General features: G+C 35.9%; 1 protein-coding gene across 4 annotated transcripts in view; it reads right to left on the bottom strand.

Annotated features, from left to right (window-relative positions):
* Positions 1-2,191: 2,191 nt before the first annotated feature.
* The window catches only part of CLEC16A (C-type lectin domain containing 16A), an 81,644-nt gene continuing 66,485 nt past the window's right edge, over positions 2,192-17,350 (bottom strand). For 2 of the 4 annotated variants that reach the window (XM_062588165.1, XM_062588168.1), the window contains one exon: positions 2,192-9,176. In XM_062588165.1, coding sequence (XP_062444149.1) covers positions 8,836-9,176 — 341 coding nt within the window. In that variant the 3' untranslated portion in view covers positions 2,192-8,835. Of the gene's footprint in view, positions 9,177-13,365; positions 13,532-17,350 lie in introns of those variants that run through there. The other 2 variants (XM_062588169.1, XM_062588166.1) reach the window with 2 other exon arrangements.

Here is a 17,350-nt window from a genome sequence, read left to right as displayed (position 1 = left end):
ATTAGAATGATTCATTAAGCTCTGTAACTTGCTCTCATTCAATCATTTCCCTCGCAGTCACAATCAAGGAGAGGTTTAAACATATGCTACGTTTCCAGCACATTTATAATTCTGTCTGCTCACACATACAAGCAAGTGGGGAAAAAACATGCAATATGAAGAGCCTCACTGTAGTTGCTTTGTCAAGTATAAAATGCTAAACTAAGACGCATTTGTCAGAAGTGGGGAGACTGAAGTCAGCAAAGATGCTGTATCTAAGAAAACCTGCTTTTATCTTATGCAATGGTAAGCAGCTTTTATTACAGGTAAGTAGTATGTAATGGAAAGGCTAGATGTGTCCTCTGTATCAGTTAGAAGTACTGGATGATTCATTTTGCAAAGACATTCATCTAAAGAAGGTTGACCACTGGCAACATTGTGAACGTTTTCCACAATGCACACACACAAACAGAAGCGTGAGTAACTACAAGGACCAAGTGATTACTGTGTCCAAGTTTTCAAGTAAAACACTTCCTCCCAGTAACACAGACAGCTTTCTAAACACATTTTCCTATACAGTACAAGCATGCACCATGTCTGAGAGATTAACTTCTGATGGAACTGTCTCATAACCAGAGCACCATTTCACAATGGGTGAGTTTGCCATGGGCAAACACAAGTTACTTTAAAAGCAAATGAGTAAAGAAAGAAGGGAAGTGTTCTTTGTCCAACCAAACGTTCTTGTTAACTTTTAAAGGCTACCTGGATTTACTGTATTGTTCATATAAAAAAATCAGGTGTGCAACACAAAAATGGAAATATATATAAATAATTTTTATAAGTACATGAAATAAGAGCTGTCCTTGAATGTTTTCAATTAAATTCTTGTATTAATTTCAGCAGATAGCCCTAAAAATGCTTTTACATAAAACTATGCCAAAAATACTTATGCAGGTAGAAAGTTAATCTGTTTGGGGGAAGTTTACATGACAATTCTTAACACCACTGTCAAATTCATTCTTGCATTCTCATTGTACATGAGAAATACTCAAAGATCATTAGAAAGCTGCTGCTGGCTTTGTTGACATACATGCTCTAACACAACAGCAAAAAAAAAAAAAAAAAAAAAATTGCAGTAAGGGATGTGATTTTTTTTCTCCTACCAAAACATCTAAGTCCCTGCTGAACTCTTACTTTGATATGGAAACATACACCTGTAGTCCAGGTGTCAAAGAACTAAGATTTCAAACTCCACATGCTGCATCTTTACTTAGACAAAAGGTACTTTGATAAAGATACATATGTTGGCACAGTCCCACTTATTTATGTAACTATGCTGGGACAGATTATCTTAATGCTAAAACTGGATTCACATATTAAAGGACTGTTTCAAGCAGCAGGACTTATATTCATTAGGATTAACAAAAGAGTGGACAAATGCAGTATTGCGTATCTATTGAGCTCACTTTCATCCTCATCAGAATGAGGAGGAAAAGAGGAGCTAAGTACTGGGCTTTTCATTCCATCTTTGACCACCAGTACTGCACGGCAAGATGCTGAACCTGTCTGTGATTCGGTGTCCCAGTTTAAAGAGTTCTTGAACAGAAACAGAGGGAAAAATACAAACAGAAGGCTGCAAGACCTCTGAGGTGCCAGAAGGATATATTCTTTCTTCCCAAGAAAACCTCTGGAGCAATGCCTAGTTTGAGAAACAACATTTCACATGGAACATATACTGACTGTAATTAATGTCTATAGATGGAGAGGCTAATTAACAAGAATCTAACTAATAACTCAGTTGGATTTGATCCACATACTGAACTGGCAACATGCACCACAGAAAGAGGCAGAGGGTACCAGGATATATTTGCAGAAGAAATCACACATGACAGGCATAAGGGCCCTTTCAAAGTGGTTCGCAGACACTTTAAATGTTGCCCAGCCACTCTTAACCCTTGGTCCTGTCTACTCTCCATCACTTCTACAGGCTTCTTTGCTGTGCTCTCTCTTGCTTGTTATGTCTTTCCTACACACACAATACCAAAATCCCTCAGCTATTTCAGTTTTTGGCTTAAAGATTAAGATGCTTAACATTCATACAGGCACAGCATTTTTCTTTACTAGAGCCAGCTTCTGCAAATTGTGCATTTCACTGTTACTGAACATCCTTGTGAACCAAAGCCAGCAACAGAACATGAAAGGGAAGGAAGGGTTCTCAGTAACACCATTTTTATTGCCAAGTTTCATTTACAAAGAAAGGTCTATTGTTCATTCTTGTCCAGGGTTTCAATAGCCTTGACACATTATTAATGCCAGCAAATACAGACACAGCTATAGGAATCTGGATTTCAGAACCATACCTCAGTATTTTCTAACTCCACTCCCTTCCCAGACACTTATTTACATTTTTCTTTAAATTAGCATTAGGTACTGCCACATTTACTCTGAATGTCTAACATAACTTACATTAAATAATTAATATTTATTGCCTGAAGAGAAGATACTTCAAAATTCAATTAATCCTGTATTCAGACTTTTTTCCATTTAAATATAAGTGTGTGTTCAGGATGACTTCTTCTTGTAATTGACTAAAAAAAGCATTTCAAGCATAACAATAATAAAACATACTTCAGAAGAGGGCAGTCCTTTGTGTTCCCTATATGCTTTATGCAGTGTTCAAAGCCCAGGTACATTGACTCTTCAAGAAAAATACGTAGTCATCATTGTCCCCTTGCAATTAATACTAACAAACTTTCAGAACAGCAGAACAGCAAAGTTAACTAAAGGGTTTGCAACAAAGTACCAACACATATTCTCAAGTGGAGACGCCCAAGGTTAACCCTCAAAGTGTACACTGCTTCCAAGCAGGTCCCCTGCAGTCATAACAATCTATTATCCAGAGCTATCTCTGGGCAAAACAAAGCTCCTAGAAATTCTAATTGTCCCTACATTTGCAAGCTCGCATTTATTCTCAGTTAACTTCATATTCACTGTATATATTTCTGCCACAGTTAGTCCTTAAAAACACACAAACAGAAAAAGATAGACTTTCTCACCTCCTTTGATTCATCATACAAACTTGGATACCAGAAAGCAATTATCATGGCTTATACTGACTTTACACTAGCGTGAGTATCCAGAATCTAACACAAAAGAAAAAAAGGGTGGTGGTGGGGAACTGCTCCACATGTATCTTTAAGATCATGATATTAAAGAATCCTGGGGAACACAATATACTAGCCTGAACCTTGTTTAACTCTAGTTTTTGTCACCAACAACTTTAAAAAGTATTCTTAGTCACTATCTGCTTCTTAAGCCCTGTGTAGTTACTTTAATTAAAAAAAGCGCTTCTCACCTTCATTATTGTGACTATCTTATTAGCATAAATGATAAATTATGCTTTTTCTATTCATTAAAAACCAATCAATTCAAGTTAGCAAATAAAACTAGTACCTCCACAATGTATATTTATTAGACAAGGAAAGTTTAGTTTTACATTTGTAATACATTAGCAAACAAAATACATACTTTATAACATCTTTCAAAGGAATCGAATCTGAGCAACCTGCAGATCTTTAAAAATATTGGGAGCTCAAAATAGGGGCAATTCTATATAATATAAAAATATGTTTCCATATGAAAGAACCTTTTGACTGAGATTCAGTGCAGCACTGCATGTCCCCTGTGCCTCAGCTATTCATCAAAAATGCTGAGCAACAGAAAAATAAGCACTGCTCCCCCTCTCCCCAAAAAAGCCCACACCCTATCAAGTCCTGCTTGGGTAACCACCTGTTTTTCAGGAGCTAAAAAGAGACAGTAAGAATTATAATTCGTGCTAAAATGTGGGTAAAGATAAGAGCAACAAAACAGGCAAGACAAGACAGTCATCCTGCTAAAAAGACTTCTAGAAAATAGATGTGCAGCGTCTAGGCTAGTGATACCCTAGGGTACGGCAGTGATGGTCAAGCAGTGACAGTGCCAAGAAGCTCCTTTAAGGATAATTGTTAGGAAGAGGATTTTAAACAAACCATGTATTTAGACACTCAAGGTTTGGTTGTCTGAAAATGAGTAGGAGATTCATCAAGGAGACTGATCGCTGAGGCACAATGCCCAGATCTCACTGCTGCCCCATTCCATGTCTCTTTCCATATCTTTCATTCAACCATATGACTAATAGGTTTAGCTTTCTAGACATCTGCTTGTGCAATGTTCATTTAAAAGCAACTCACCATTAAACTTATGCTGGCTAGTGAAGTCAATATCAGAATGTTTTGCATACCCACCTTTTGGAAAAGAAGTGCATACTGATTTGTAAAATTATTCATCAGGCTATTCTGTAGTCATTTACCTATAATATCTGTGCAAAAAAAAAAGTGACTAGAGCACAAACAACACATTGTGATTAGTGTTTACTTTTATGAAGTGGCTTCATACTTTTACATAAAGTTTCATCTGATTATCTGATGCTTACCTATGTCTAAGCATATAGTTTTAACAGTTTCATGTACTTCATGAAAAAAACATGCCCTATAATTTTGCTAATAGGAAAATTATTGAATTTCTAGATTGGTTCAAGTAATCATCCAACACACTTGCTGTAAATGTGGAAGTTAGTTACTCATGTCTTAATGTTTAATCAGAAAAATCACAGTAACTGAAGTCCTGCTGAGTATTGCTGATTTTGCTGTAACTAAACTATTTGAACTTTCTATTTTAAAATTCTGCCCACAACAAGAATACTTTAAATGCATAGAGAAACTCTTTTTTTCCCTCACCTGTATTCTGTCATTGTTGGGTGAAGGCTACACATGAATCACTGGACACTGAGCACTAATTCAGATTCAAGTCATATTCTGGATAAGGAAGAAAGGATTATAAACTGTCACATAGCTATACTTTAGCAGTAGTATTTCAAAAAAGTAAAATTCACTCTAAGATAGCCATATTTTTTTTCTCGCTATATGATTTGAAAGGAAATTCCATGTTATAAAGCAAAGAATGCTGAGGCGTTTAACAGGTGTAATTACACACACACACAACCTCAGCTTAATTTAAGAAACAAAAGTCAGAATTGGAATTTATCACAAGTTAGCAGTGCAGAATATGAATGACCTCAGTCCTTACACTGTAGACAATTCATTACTTCACATGCAAATATAGGCTCCAGGAGGGACACATACGATCAAGTTTCTAATTAATCTGGTTTAATCCACATAGCCTATAAAATGTAGTATAGGAAACAATGTCTGGTTTCTTTCAATATTAAAAAGAAAAAAAAAAAAGAAATCCCCCAAATTCTTACACAAATTTTATACTGCAAGTATTACTTCACTAATGAGGCAGACATTAGAATTAGGTGCTTTTTTCCCCTCTTTAGCAGATTACCAAATATATGCTAGCATTACTCTCCAAGAGAGAAAAGCTCAAGTGACATCCAGCGTTGTACACTGGATGAGAGAGAAACAAAGAGGAAAGAAAGAGGAAGCAAGATGTACAAGGTCTGTGAAGACACCACAGTTCTGTCTGAAAACATAATATATTTGTAAAATTTGATAAACAGAGGAGGCATAGATCAGAAAATAGTAAAATAATAATCAGTATGCCTTGGCTTCTTTGGCTTGTCTCAAAACAACAGGAATAATAGAACTATTTAACATTAATATTCAGCAAAGCCACAGGACGTGGCTGAAGATGAGCAGAGTCTTTACAAAGACTGAGAATTTAGCATCTCACACCAAATTCCAGGATTCTGCTGTGGACCAATTCTACATCTATTTTTAAAGTGATTCTAGTTTCCTCACCTTCCCTCTGTGTTATTACACCGAAATACTGAGCCTTATGAATGGTCAGTTGTTTAGTTGTTCTTGTCATTTGCAACTTGGTATCTAGATTTGGTTAAAAAGTGATGTTACGCTGATTCAAATCAACATTTAGAAAAAAGTTAAATTTGTGGCTGATGTGCTAATGCTTTCTTGGTTGAATTTCCTTTTTACAGTGAAAGGGGGAGGTAAGGAAACAACCCTTGATTTTTTTTCTGATAAGAGAGAGATAAATATGATACTCTTCAAGGAATTGTAGATGAGTAACATCATAGCTCTAGAGAGATAAAAGATTGCCAGATGACAGACATTTCAGCATCTCCAGAGCTTTTACATCCTGATCTCTTACTGCAGCATGAAGCATGGTCAAATTTTATACACATATATCTTAATATTAGAAACAGATAAAGTAATTGCTTCCATTACACAATCCTTCAGAAATTTAGGTTGTCTACACACTTTGTTACTTTTTACATAACAGCACAATATTGGTAGAGCTGGCTAGACTTTTCCTACTGCAACTGCACATCTGCAGAGAGCTTTTGCCAGACCTGTTGACAGATATCCAACTTCACCACCCCTTGTCCCACAGAGGTCTTCCAGGAGTGGCTTTCACAGTAGATCTAGTCTTCTATTTTCTTAAAAGCAGTATCTATTTCTCTCAGCCCTTTGCCGTGGAGAGCTCAGTAGATAATTGGTCATGAGATTTAAAAGCCACCCCAGGTTAACAAAGAACACAAACTAGAGTCAGCTTTCTTTCCCCAATGGCCCATTTGTTGTGCAGTATGGCTCAAGAGTGTGATTATGCATGCCCATTAAAAAGTCTCTTTATGCATAGCCCTAATTTTGCTAGAATTGAATTTTAAATTAGATAAAGATCAAGGTTTTTCTTGTCTAAAATTAATTCTGTTTAAGAGATCTCAGACTGCACAGTGGCATTTTCTATAATCCAAGCCAAGAATCAAGGCTAATAACTAACATAAAATGTTTTCAAATTAACTACAGTACCCTTTTTTTTATAATTTTTTAAAGATATTAGTGGGCCTCAATGTAATATTGCCACGTCTTAAAGTGTAGTCTGCAATCACTTCAGCTAATAAAAATTTACTTTACTCCCTGTGGTCAAACTGCTAGTGATGCCTAGGCTTGTTCATGTACATCTATATCAGTTACCAACAGTGACTGCAGCGTAAACTTACCCAAAGCATACAACAAAAAAAGGTAGGCTCATTCCAGCTGTAAGGCCAAATTCTTATCCCACATCCACAGTAGTGATAAAGATGCCTAATTCTCAGATTTCATTTAGAGTCTGAGTATATCTGAAATGGTCACAAAATTGGTTAATTTGATTTGATGCAAACTAGAAGCCACAGAACACTGGAAATCAAAAAAATAGCATGCAAAAGCTGAAAGGAGAAAAATTCACTGGCTTTCTTTAGCAAACATCTTCTATATACATGTTTTGCAATGATTAAGTAACTAAACTAAGATTGAAAAAGTGAGCAAAGTTATACCTTTGGATGATTCAGTCTCAGATATAAATATAATTAAAGTCAGTTCAGCTATTCTGTCAGCCAGAAACAGAGAATGGAAACTGGAAGTAAAAATTTTTCAGATTTACCTATTTGATATCAGGTCAATGCAAGTGGAGACAGAATCAGGAAACAGACTGCACTGATGACTGAAATCACACTACCACGTAAAGCAAATAGTAGTCTTTAACCTTTGAGAACCACAGAGCATTTGATAATGCTATGCAATAACATTCTGCTCATCTTATTACTAATTTAAATTAACACACACAGAAACTGATGAAAAAGCTTAAACCCCATTCATGTTATGAATCAAGTCAGCAAGAAACATGCCAAACTTTAATCAAAGCTTTTCCATTACTTTGTCATCTCAGTATCAGAATCTATGAGGCAAAGTAAGGCAAGCATAAGATCAGAATCACTTTTATGTAGCAATTCCATTTAACTTCTTCTTTTTTAAAACACAGTGATACTATCCCAGATAGAAAAAAACCCTTCCCTTGTGTTTCATACTTGGAGTTACCAGTTAGGTGCGGTGACCCTCCTCTTACGTGAAGATGAAAAATTAAAACACAGCAACAAGCAAAAAACAAATCACTCTTTCAACTGTTTGTCTGCTTCTAAAAATTGTCCTTCAGTAAAATGGATTTCTTCATTCCTCAGATGAGTAGCAATTTGACTGTCAAAAGTGAACAAACAAGCTATAGCAATCTCTTAAAATATTTTACATTCCTCTGCAGATGGTTAAGCAAAGACTAAGGAAGTCTTTAAAATCCCTTATGTTAACCTGAATAAGCCTTTTTAAGTTTCAGGCTTTTACCTTTAAAAAGAAAGGAAAAAAAAAAAAAAGAAAAAAAAGAAAAATAGATATATATCTTGCTTTGAATCAAACCTTGAAATAAATACTACACATGGAGAATACAATATGGAAGTTGAGTCGTACAAAGACAACACTGAAAGTGGCCAAGCCTGCTGTTATCATGCAGACCTCCAAAAGCTGAATGAGATCAATATTAAAAAAGCTTGTCTCAAATGAAAATGATACATCTGTACTATAATATATACCTTTTCCCTTGTCAATGGCATGTCTCCAGTTTCAAAGAAATAATGATTCAATATCCTGAAGCCAGGTATCCCAAAATTTCTTCACTTCTCCATAATACTGTAGAGCTTTTACAGCTAACCTAGTTCCTGCAGCTGGAACTGTATTTAAAAAAAAGCAGGTGCTCTGAAATACTTTCATGTTCTTGTATTACAGAAATGGATGTGGAAACACCCAGTCCAGATTCAAAACAGGTTGTCCGTCCCACCCCCCCTCGCAGTTTAAATATGCTGAACATCTGATGTTTATTTATAAAGCTGCCAATATTCTCTTTCATCAGGGGCCTCTTCTTCTGGACCAGCCGGCCTCTAATGGTTCAAGTACCACCTGCACTTGCCCCCCAAAAAATGACGAAAAATTGGTTGCATTTGCTTCACCGTTTATCACAGTCTAAAGGTTGACTTCAGTCAGAACATTCTTCCTCTCTTTCCTTTACCTTGCAAACTTCAACTTCAGATTGCAAAGAGGACTGAGGAATGTAGCTGAATGTACGAATGCTGTGTGAATCAACTGGTGGGACCAATGTAAGCGACTCTACGCTTAGTGCATCTGTATTGTCATCCGATATTAATGATATTGTGGGCTGCTGTGCAGGAATCAGGCTAGGGGACAGGTTTGCTGTTTCTACGTCACTGTTTTTTACAGGATTCTTGCTAGACTTTGAGACAGCTGAAAGAGTTTCATCAATCAACATCATCTGACCAGAAATGGTCATTTGAGGCTGCTCTGGAGCTGAAGAGTCATCTATCAAAGAAAACATTAAGAAACAATCAACATTCAAGTTAGTGAATACATTGTCTGTTAAAGCCTAACAGCATACTCTTAAATACTCATAAGAAATAGTACTCGTGTGGAAAATACAGTTCTGTGAGGCACTATGTTTACACCTTCACTTTTCAGTAATTGAAAATAAAACATAGAATATTATGAAGGCATAATGTAAAATGCCAGCAAACTGTTCACATTAGAAATGAGAAAGATGTATATGTTTAATATTACTATTTGCAGCAATATCTGTAATATTCCTGGAGAGATTAAAATCAAGAGGAAGAATAAAAAAGCCTCACCAGAATTTAGTGAGATTGAAATGAACACCCATCACCCCATGTGAGGAAGCTCTTTAAAAATAACAAAGCAACTCCTGTAAAATTAATTTTCCCAAGAGGCTGTCTGGTTCTTGCAAAGTTGTGGAAGTCATTTCTGTGCTCAATTCATTTTCCAAATCCAGACTTAAGTGACAATTGAATGATATATATATTAAAAGAAATAGAACTATGGCAGAACAAGGAGGAGTATAGTGGAACTTACTGTAACTGAAAAGTGCTGAATAAGCCTGTTTGTATACAGGCTTTTGTTATATGCATTTTTTGCTCATAAGCATGGAGCACACAACATGGATAAAATTAGGAATAAGCAGTTGCATCGCACAGAACACTGATATGCTGCTTGCTCTTCTTACTCAATGAAAAAAATGTTAATACCTATTTGTTCTGCCCTTTTTTGTCTTAAAATTATAGTTAACTATCAAGAAAACGATCATTTGGGTCAGATGGATATTGAATGAAGGGGATTGGCGGGGGGGAGGTACAGCCTTATATGAGCAAGTCTTCTCAGACAAGTCAATGTTTTTCTTTCCAGATTAGGGTAAGAGACACCATTAAAGTAACAGGTCTCCAGCTTCAAGACAGCCCATTTTTAGAGCTCTTATGAGAAACAGCATGTGTTCAAGTGTACAGGCATCTACAGAAAAATCTACAAGGCAATGTAGTGAATAGAGAATCTCGGAATTAGTTTTTAAATACACAACAACTTTAGAATATATGGCTTCAATATGATTCCAATTATTCCTGCAAAATAACAGAAAACATGAACATAAGGCAAAACAAAAGAAAACAAAGATTAGAATGGAATGGTCACTCCCCTCATGGAAAAAAAAAAAAAAAAGAAAAAAAGAAATGAGTAGTTTGGAATATCAGTAAGGCAACAGTTTTCTCATTTTTCTGCTGAGATAACCCAAACAAAGGTGCATTTTCACTTCAGAAAACCACTCCATTTTATTTTTTGCTGAACCTGTGCTAAAGCTTCTTGCATTAACAAAGAAAAACAAAATTTATATATTAAAAAAAAAAAATCTTGTCTCTTTTTAAATAAAAAGGACATCATTAATTTTGAAAAGCTAAGGCAGATGCAGGAGTAACTCTGCAGATTCTTATTAGTTGTCAGGAAGCTGTAGCGAGAAAGCGGTACTGATAACAGAGGAAGTGATGAAAGGTTTGCATGGAAAATGAATTGCTGAGAAAGTATTGAAATAAAGCTTCATTTCTCTGAATTCCAAGATAAATGTTAACATTTCAATATGAAGAAACAGTGTGCTTCTCTGCAGTGGTTTTAATTTCTGAGTTTATAGAACCTTAAAAAAATATTAAATACTGCCAACACTTATTTTCAGTAAGTATAGTAAAAATATTCACCAAAATTCAGAATTCAGATTCCCAAGACGTTCTGTTAAGTAAAGTATAACAGTGAAATACCCTGGTCAGAAACAGCGTAATAGAGTACATTTCTACTGCAGTTCTGCTCCTTCACTTATAGTTCTGCACTGTACTTTTTAATCATTCCTCCCATCCTCAACAAAAACATTGACAAGATTCCTAAATAATTTATTGAAATCATGATGGATAGGAAAACATTCTTTTGTTATGCTATGCTGTCCAAAATCCTTACATGCAGGATCTGAATGAATGCTCAAGTGATCCTCTTTTTAATGTCACAAAAGTAAAGGAAATAGTTGAAAAAAACCTCCATAGAAAAGCATCTGGAGTCAATAAACTTAAATTTTTCATCCAGAAGTCTGAAAATATATTCAGAAAAAAGACAGCAGATGCCCAAAAAGTGAGTAGAACAAACTCATTGTGTTCTTTAATTTAGCTGCAGTGTTTATAAATAGAAATGCAGAAGCAGAGCTCTTCTGTGCTATTTATTTATTATTGATAGCAGTAATTCTTCTTCTCCTCTGCTTTTAATACTCCATTAGTACCTGTCTGAATTTTACTTCCTTTACTCTATTACGGTATTTAAGAGCAGCAGTGACAGATTTGCTGTAACCCAGCATGGCATAACCGCCAAAGCTACTAGGGATTAGCAAACTGCTGTTAGTCACTGCAGGGGCAGAAAGCAAATGCCAATACATGAGGAGACGGTTTTAAAGATTTATATATATAAATATCTTTATATATATATATATATATATATATATAAAGATGTATATATAATACATTATATATTAAACATGCATACAGGTATGTGTGTATGTATGTATATGTACATATATAATATGATCTAGAAAAGGGCAAAACTTCTCATTATTTGGCAGAATATTATTCTCCCTAAACAGCTGTATAAGTAAAATTGTACTCTGCAATCATAGTTCTAAACTACAGCTGCTAGAGGTACCTGAGCCTTTGCGACCAAGCTGTCACAGATCCCTAGGCTATTTCACATGTGTATTCACGTTTAAATTGCAACCGTAAACTAGCCCTAAGCATGGGCTTTAAAGTGTGATGATCACCTACACTTTTTGGATACAAAGCTGCTTAAGGGGGAAAACAGGTAATTCTAGACTATGGATCAAGGAACAAAGATGAAAACGTAGTGCAGAGATCCAGCATCTTGGCATAAGAATTTGAAATATAAGAGATATTACAATGAAAAATCAGATCATCTTCTTGATCTAAAAAGACTGTACATGTAACAGCTCCCAGTTAATTGAATACATTGTTTCAGGACAGTAATTGTTATTAAGAAAATCTGAGGCTAACAATTCCAAAACATTTTGTGTTCAGATTGAATTCACAAAAGGATCTAAATACATAAATAGATATTTATTTACGATCTAAAGTCTTGTAGTCTACAAAACTGGTATGGACAATTAGCAAGAAGATACACTCTCACTGAGAAAACTTCAAGAAGAGAATATTAGCTCTCTTTGGATGCAGAGGAAAATGAAGTGTTCATCAACCTTAGATTTTGTTCAGTGCTTCTATAATGCTTCCAAGGTTATCATTACAGAAAAAATTCCAAAACAAATCACATGCAACTGAAGTTAAAGGATGATTATTAGGAAAAGAAGGTAGGAAAAAAAAAAAAAAGGAAGACAAGGAAAGAATGAACATAATACATGGGAAGGTGTCCTAAGCTGTACAGAAAATACTATGAAAGAAAAACCAAAACAAGCCCCTCAAAAACACTCCCCAGAGTATTATGTGAAAAGATGCAAAACAAATCTATAAAAATGACAGAGAGCTTATGTAGTATTAACAGAGTAAAATATTCTTATACCATGATGGTGAAAAAAAAATAAGTTAGATTCAAGTTAAAACAGATTTTAGAAGTAAGAAAGCAGCCTGAAGTCTATTTACATGTTTATCTGCTTCCCCTCACACTTTTTTTTTTTCTTCACACAGGCAATTAAACAGTCCATAAAGCCATCTGCCTGAATTTGATTATTAAAAAAACCCAAGCTTCTACCACCACAGCCCAAGGAGAATCTCAGGCTGAATGCATCTTTTACATGAGCTGCAAATAAATTTCCCCCTGCTAGCCAGCTACCTGCATTTCTGTCCATTTAGGAACCTGAGCTTGCTAAATTCCACTACAGCCATAGCTGCCCCTGTGCAAATGAAGACATAGCTGCTTTGAAGCTGGAAGTTTGATATATCATTTCCTGGTAAGCAGAAAATCCATCTTTTGGCAAGATACGAAAGAATCATGGAAGAAACTGTGGGTAAAAGTAAAAAAGACTTTCAGAAATAGCTAATTATTGCTGCATGATTCTCAATATATAACAGTATAGTCAAATATTTAAGCTACTTTCTTCAGTTCCCTACATTTCCGTTATTGCTGTTAGCATGGAAGTCAAATATCGTTGTATTTTATTAACTATTGTGGGCTTTTGAAATCTTACGGAGGAACCTGCCTGAATTGATATTGCGTGAGTTTCGGTTGCAGCTGCTGCTTGAAGACCTAAACCCAGTGTCCACCGTGACTGTCAGCCTCCGACAGACTAAACACCCGCCGTCGTCCTTTCCTGCCAGATCTTACTAGAGGAAAACACAGGGATATATCATACAAAGGCTTTAACAATGAAACAAAGAAGGGAAACTGGAATGAAGACAAAGGATAAAATGTTAGAGCAGCAACAAGAGTAAGTGACAAGGACACATCCATAACTGCCGATATCTTGAATACAATTTAACACTACACCAGTCAGTTTGGGAAATACTTCTGAAGACAGATGTATTCATTCTTTAGAAAAAAGAGAATTTAGCCAAAGTTATTTTTTGCTTACCTATCTGGAAACATACATGGTATGTTCTGAGCTAAGATTTGCAGTTCTGACAGCAGTTACACTAAGGGGGGGGACTGGCAGGCCTTTGCACTACAGTATGACTCATGCTTTAAAAAAATTTAAAAGAAGCTATCATATTATAAATTCTGGTGATATAGCATTAGTCTGACCCTCACTGGCAACAAGTAAGAGGTTTACTACTGAGAAGGTGACAATACATTAGATCATTCCAGCACTGCCACCCTAAAACAGAAGTATTGCATTTGGATTATAATAAAGTCAAATACAGTATTTTTAAAAGATAACAGCAGTTACGATGATGAAGCTCAGTGCATTGAAAGTTTTCTGAAAAGAAACTTTCAAGAAACAGAAGTATTTCTTCCTTACTTAGTTAGAAAACTACTAGCATCATAGAACAGAAACAGTCACAGCACATTTACACTCTACTTGTCAGAGAGGGAAGAGAAAGAGGAATGGTTTCAGTAAGATGGCAGGCAATGCTCTTACAGGTTCTCCATGCTTGATTAAGCATCCTCTCATTGGTATATATAAATTTTATTTTACAGACTAGAATCCAATTGAGTCTCTGCAACAATGGGTAGCTCTTTTACTCATTTTAGTCTATTTACCATCAATATCTGCCAAAAGCATGAAATATAGCATAAGTGGCATAGAAAATCAATGCCTTATGAAATCCTTGATACTCCTTGCTTCAGTATAAACATTTTCTTAAGTAATAGAGTCAAATGCATTTCAGAGCTTTAGACAACTTAAAAAGTGATAAAATACAGCATAGATGAAATTACACATATACATTTGTGGAAGAATGCTAACTTACTGTTAAGAGAACTATTTTGTCTTAATTCTTGGCATATATAAAAATAAGCACCTCACAAAAGTGTAGTTTCTGTATGTGCTGCCAAGAAGAGACTGTATTAGGCTCAGAAGCTTAATGATTAAGATCTGCCTAGCAAGAGAACATTTTTATCTTATGCATAGCAACACAGATTTTTTTTTATATATATATATATATATACACACACACACATATATATATATATATATACACACACACACATATATATATATATATATACACACACACACACATATATATAAACAATCTGACAGCACCATTTTCAGAATCTGCTGCTGCTTTTCTCAGTCTTGCTAGGGACCCTTTCTTTAACGAACAGCTTCTTTTTCCATTTTAAGAAACAGAGATCTTGCAAAAGGCTAACCTTAATCCCCAAATATTGTAAATGTATGAGCTGAGAAGGCTTTAAAATACCTATGCCATAAAGTGCTGCAACAGTTATCAGGTAAGACAGTTAGTTCCCTCTTAGGAAAGGTAGTTGGAGTAATTTCCTTTCAGTCCATATACCCCTCTCCCCTTTTTCTGGCTGGCCTTCTTTGACTGAACTTCTGGGCAATCTAGCAAATTCTCACCGTATTCTTCATAGTCAACAACCTGATCAGCTGGCAGAAAAAAAATAGGGTAGGAGGGAAAGAGGGACAGGGAGCGTGTATGTGTGCTCACATGAATAAGCTTGTGTGTGTGTGTACTTAAAATGGGATGGGAAACGAGGAGACTCAAGTATGACTGATTGGTGACAGCATTCAAGTGCTACCCTCAGGAAAAAAAAAAAAAAAAAAAGCACCACACAAATCTTGGTAACTCTGCTTGCTGTCCTGCAGCTATTTGTTGTTTCCTGCTTTGAAGTGGTGACAATCTTTCATGCTACTCCATATCATGCAAGCTGCCTCCTCTACTTCACAGCAAAGTAAGGCAGTTTATTTTCAATAACTTTGAAGTTAAAGGAAAATTGCTTTTACACTGAAGAGGAGAAACACCAGCAGAGCTGTTGTGGTAGCTCACTGAGTGGGCTGTAAGACCTGATATGCTAAGATAGATATGCCAAGACAGTATCACTTATTTCAGCAGTGTATTCCTGTTCATGCCCAAGCCTACAAAACAGCCATCCAGACAAGCCAACCACAGTCTCTTTCACTGTCATGCTTCTGGCAGCAGCTTCCAGTACAGATCACAATTATGTATAAATACTACAAAAAAAGAGAACAATCATTACCAACTTGCAATAAACTGATCATATTGTTAACGCAGAAAAACTGCTCCCGAAAATACAGATCATAGAATTGTTCTGACACTGTGGGTCAATGAAAAGCATGTCAAAGCAGCCATCTGGGGTGGAGATGACCCTTCCTCAGAAAGACACAGCTCCAAAACCTAAGGGATTCCAGAATCCTCTCTGGTCTAAGGACCTTGAGACACCATTGGTTGTTCAACTATAAGCATTTAGAAGAATTTAGAATTACTGGCTGCAAAGACATTAACATTTTTGTTCAAACCAATTGCACAGTTTTATAGAATCATGCATACTTAATGCTTTAGTCTAGTTTGAAAAACAGTTTGTGTGTGTGCATGAATGAGTTTCACAAGGAAACTAAACCATAAGATAATGTAGCAAGTATGCACAAAAATGCACTCCAAATGTTAACCAAAACATAGGTCTGAACCAGTAAGTGGTCTTTTGGATAACTCTGAGTCACATATATGGCAGGGATGCTTGATCCAGGAAGTCTGTTTAAATCTGGTCCAAATCAAAACCCCCACAAAACATGCTGGACAAATGTGCAAGCCTCATCACTAACTGTTTGTTTTCCCATTGCACTGTCCACGCACCTTTAGTCACTGTCTTCCCCTGTGATTAGTGCCCTCAGAGTAGAATGCCAGAACAAAATCCAGGAGTTTAGCTCAAAATTCACCCCTGCAATAGTTTAATGAAAGCTGCTGAGTTGGCAGTGCCATAGCAGAAGCAGATTCTCCTGTTTGTTTCCAATGACTTTGTGGAAGGCTACTATCCTCAAAGCAACAGGGCACAGACTTCTTGTGTAAATCACAACTAGTTTTGCTAAATCGTATCCTACCAGTGCCCCTAGATCCTGTGCAAAACCAGAAGACTCCTTCCTGCATGATATGTGGCATTCTGAACACAATCTATGATTACGCCACAATGTAGGTCATGATAAATATGGGCAGTTCACGCAATCTAATCAGTAAAGTGCAGACACTGGAAAAAAAAAACAAAAAAAAACAAAAAAAACCAAAAACTTTTCAGAACCTTCCTCTGATTTTTGTTTTTTAAACAATGAACAGCCTCCTTTCACTAGGCTTTTTTAATTGCAGGAAAAAGATACAGGATTTTACATTACACAAGTGCCTGTATACTGAATAAGTAAATTTTATTTCTGCAGTTGCAGCCTATGATTTTTCTTCCATGATGTACTATTCTGTTACGCTGGACAGGAAATTATCTGCTCTCGATCTACTGTTTTTCACAGAAGTTAGACTACATGCACTTGAAAAGATCTCTGAAACATGCAGTATGGTCTTGTTTGATATTTCTACCATGTTATTTACAGCAACAAAATATTTTTTTAAAAGACTTTTACCACAATTTTCTCTTAGCCACCATTGCCAAGAACTTGTAGTTGTATTTCATTTCTTGATTACACTGAGGATTCAAACAGAACAGAGGACACAGTAGTA

This window comes from Rhea pennata, chromosome 15 (assembly GCF_028389875.1).
Source record: "Rhea pennata isolate bPtePen1 chromosome 15, bPtePen1.pri, whole genome shotgun sequence".
Lineage (NCBI taxonomy): Eukaryota > Metazoa > Chordata > Aves > Rheiformes > Rheidae > Rhea > Rhea pennata.
This window is presented reverse-complemented; position numbering and strand designations above follow the sequence as displayed.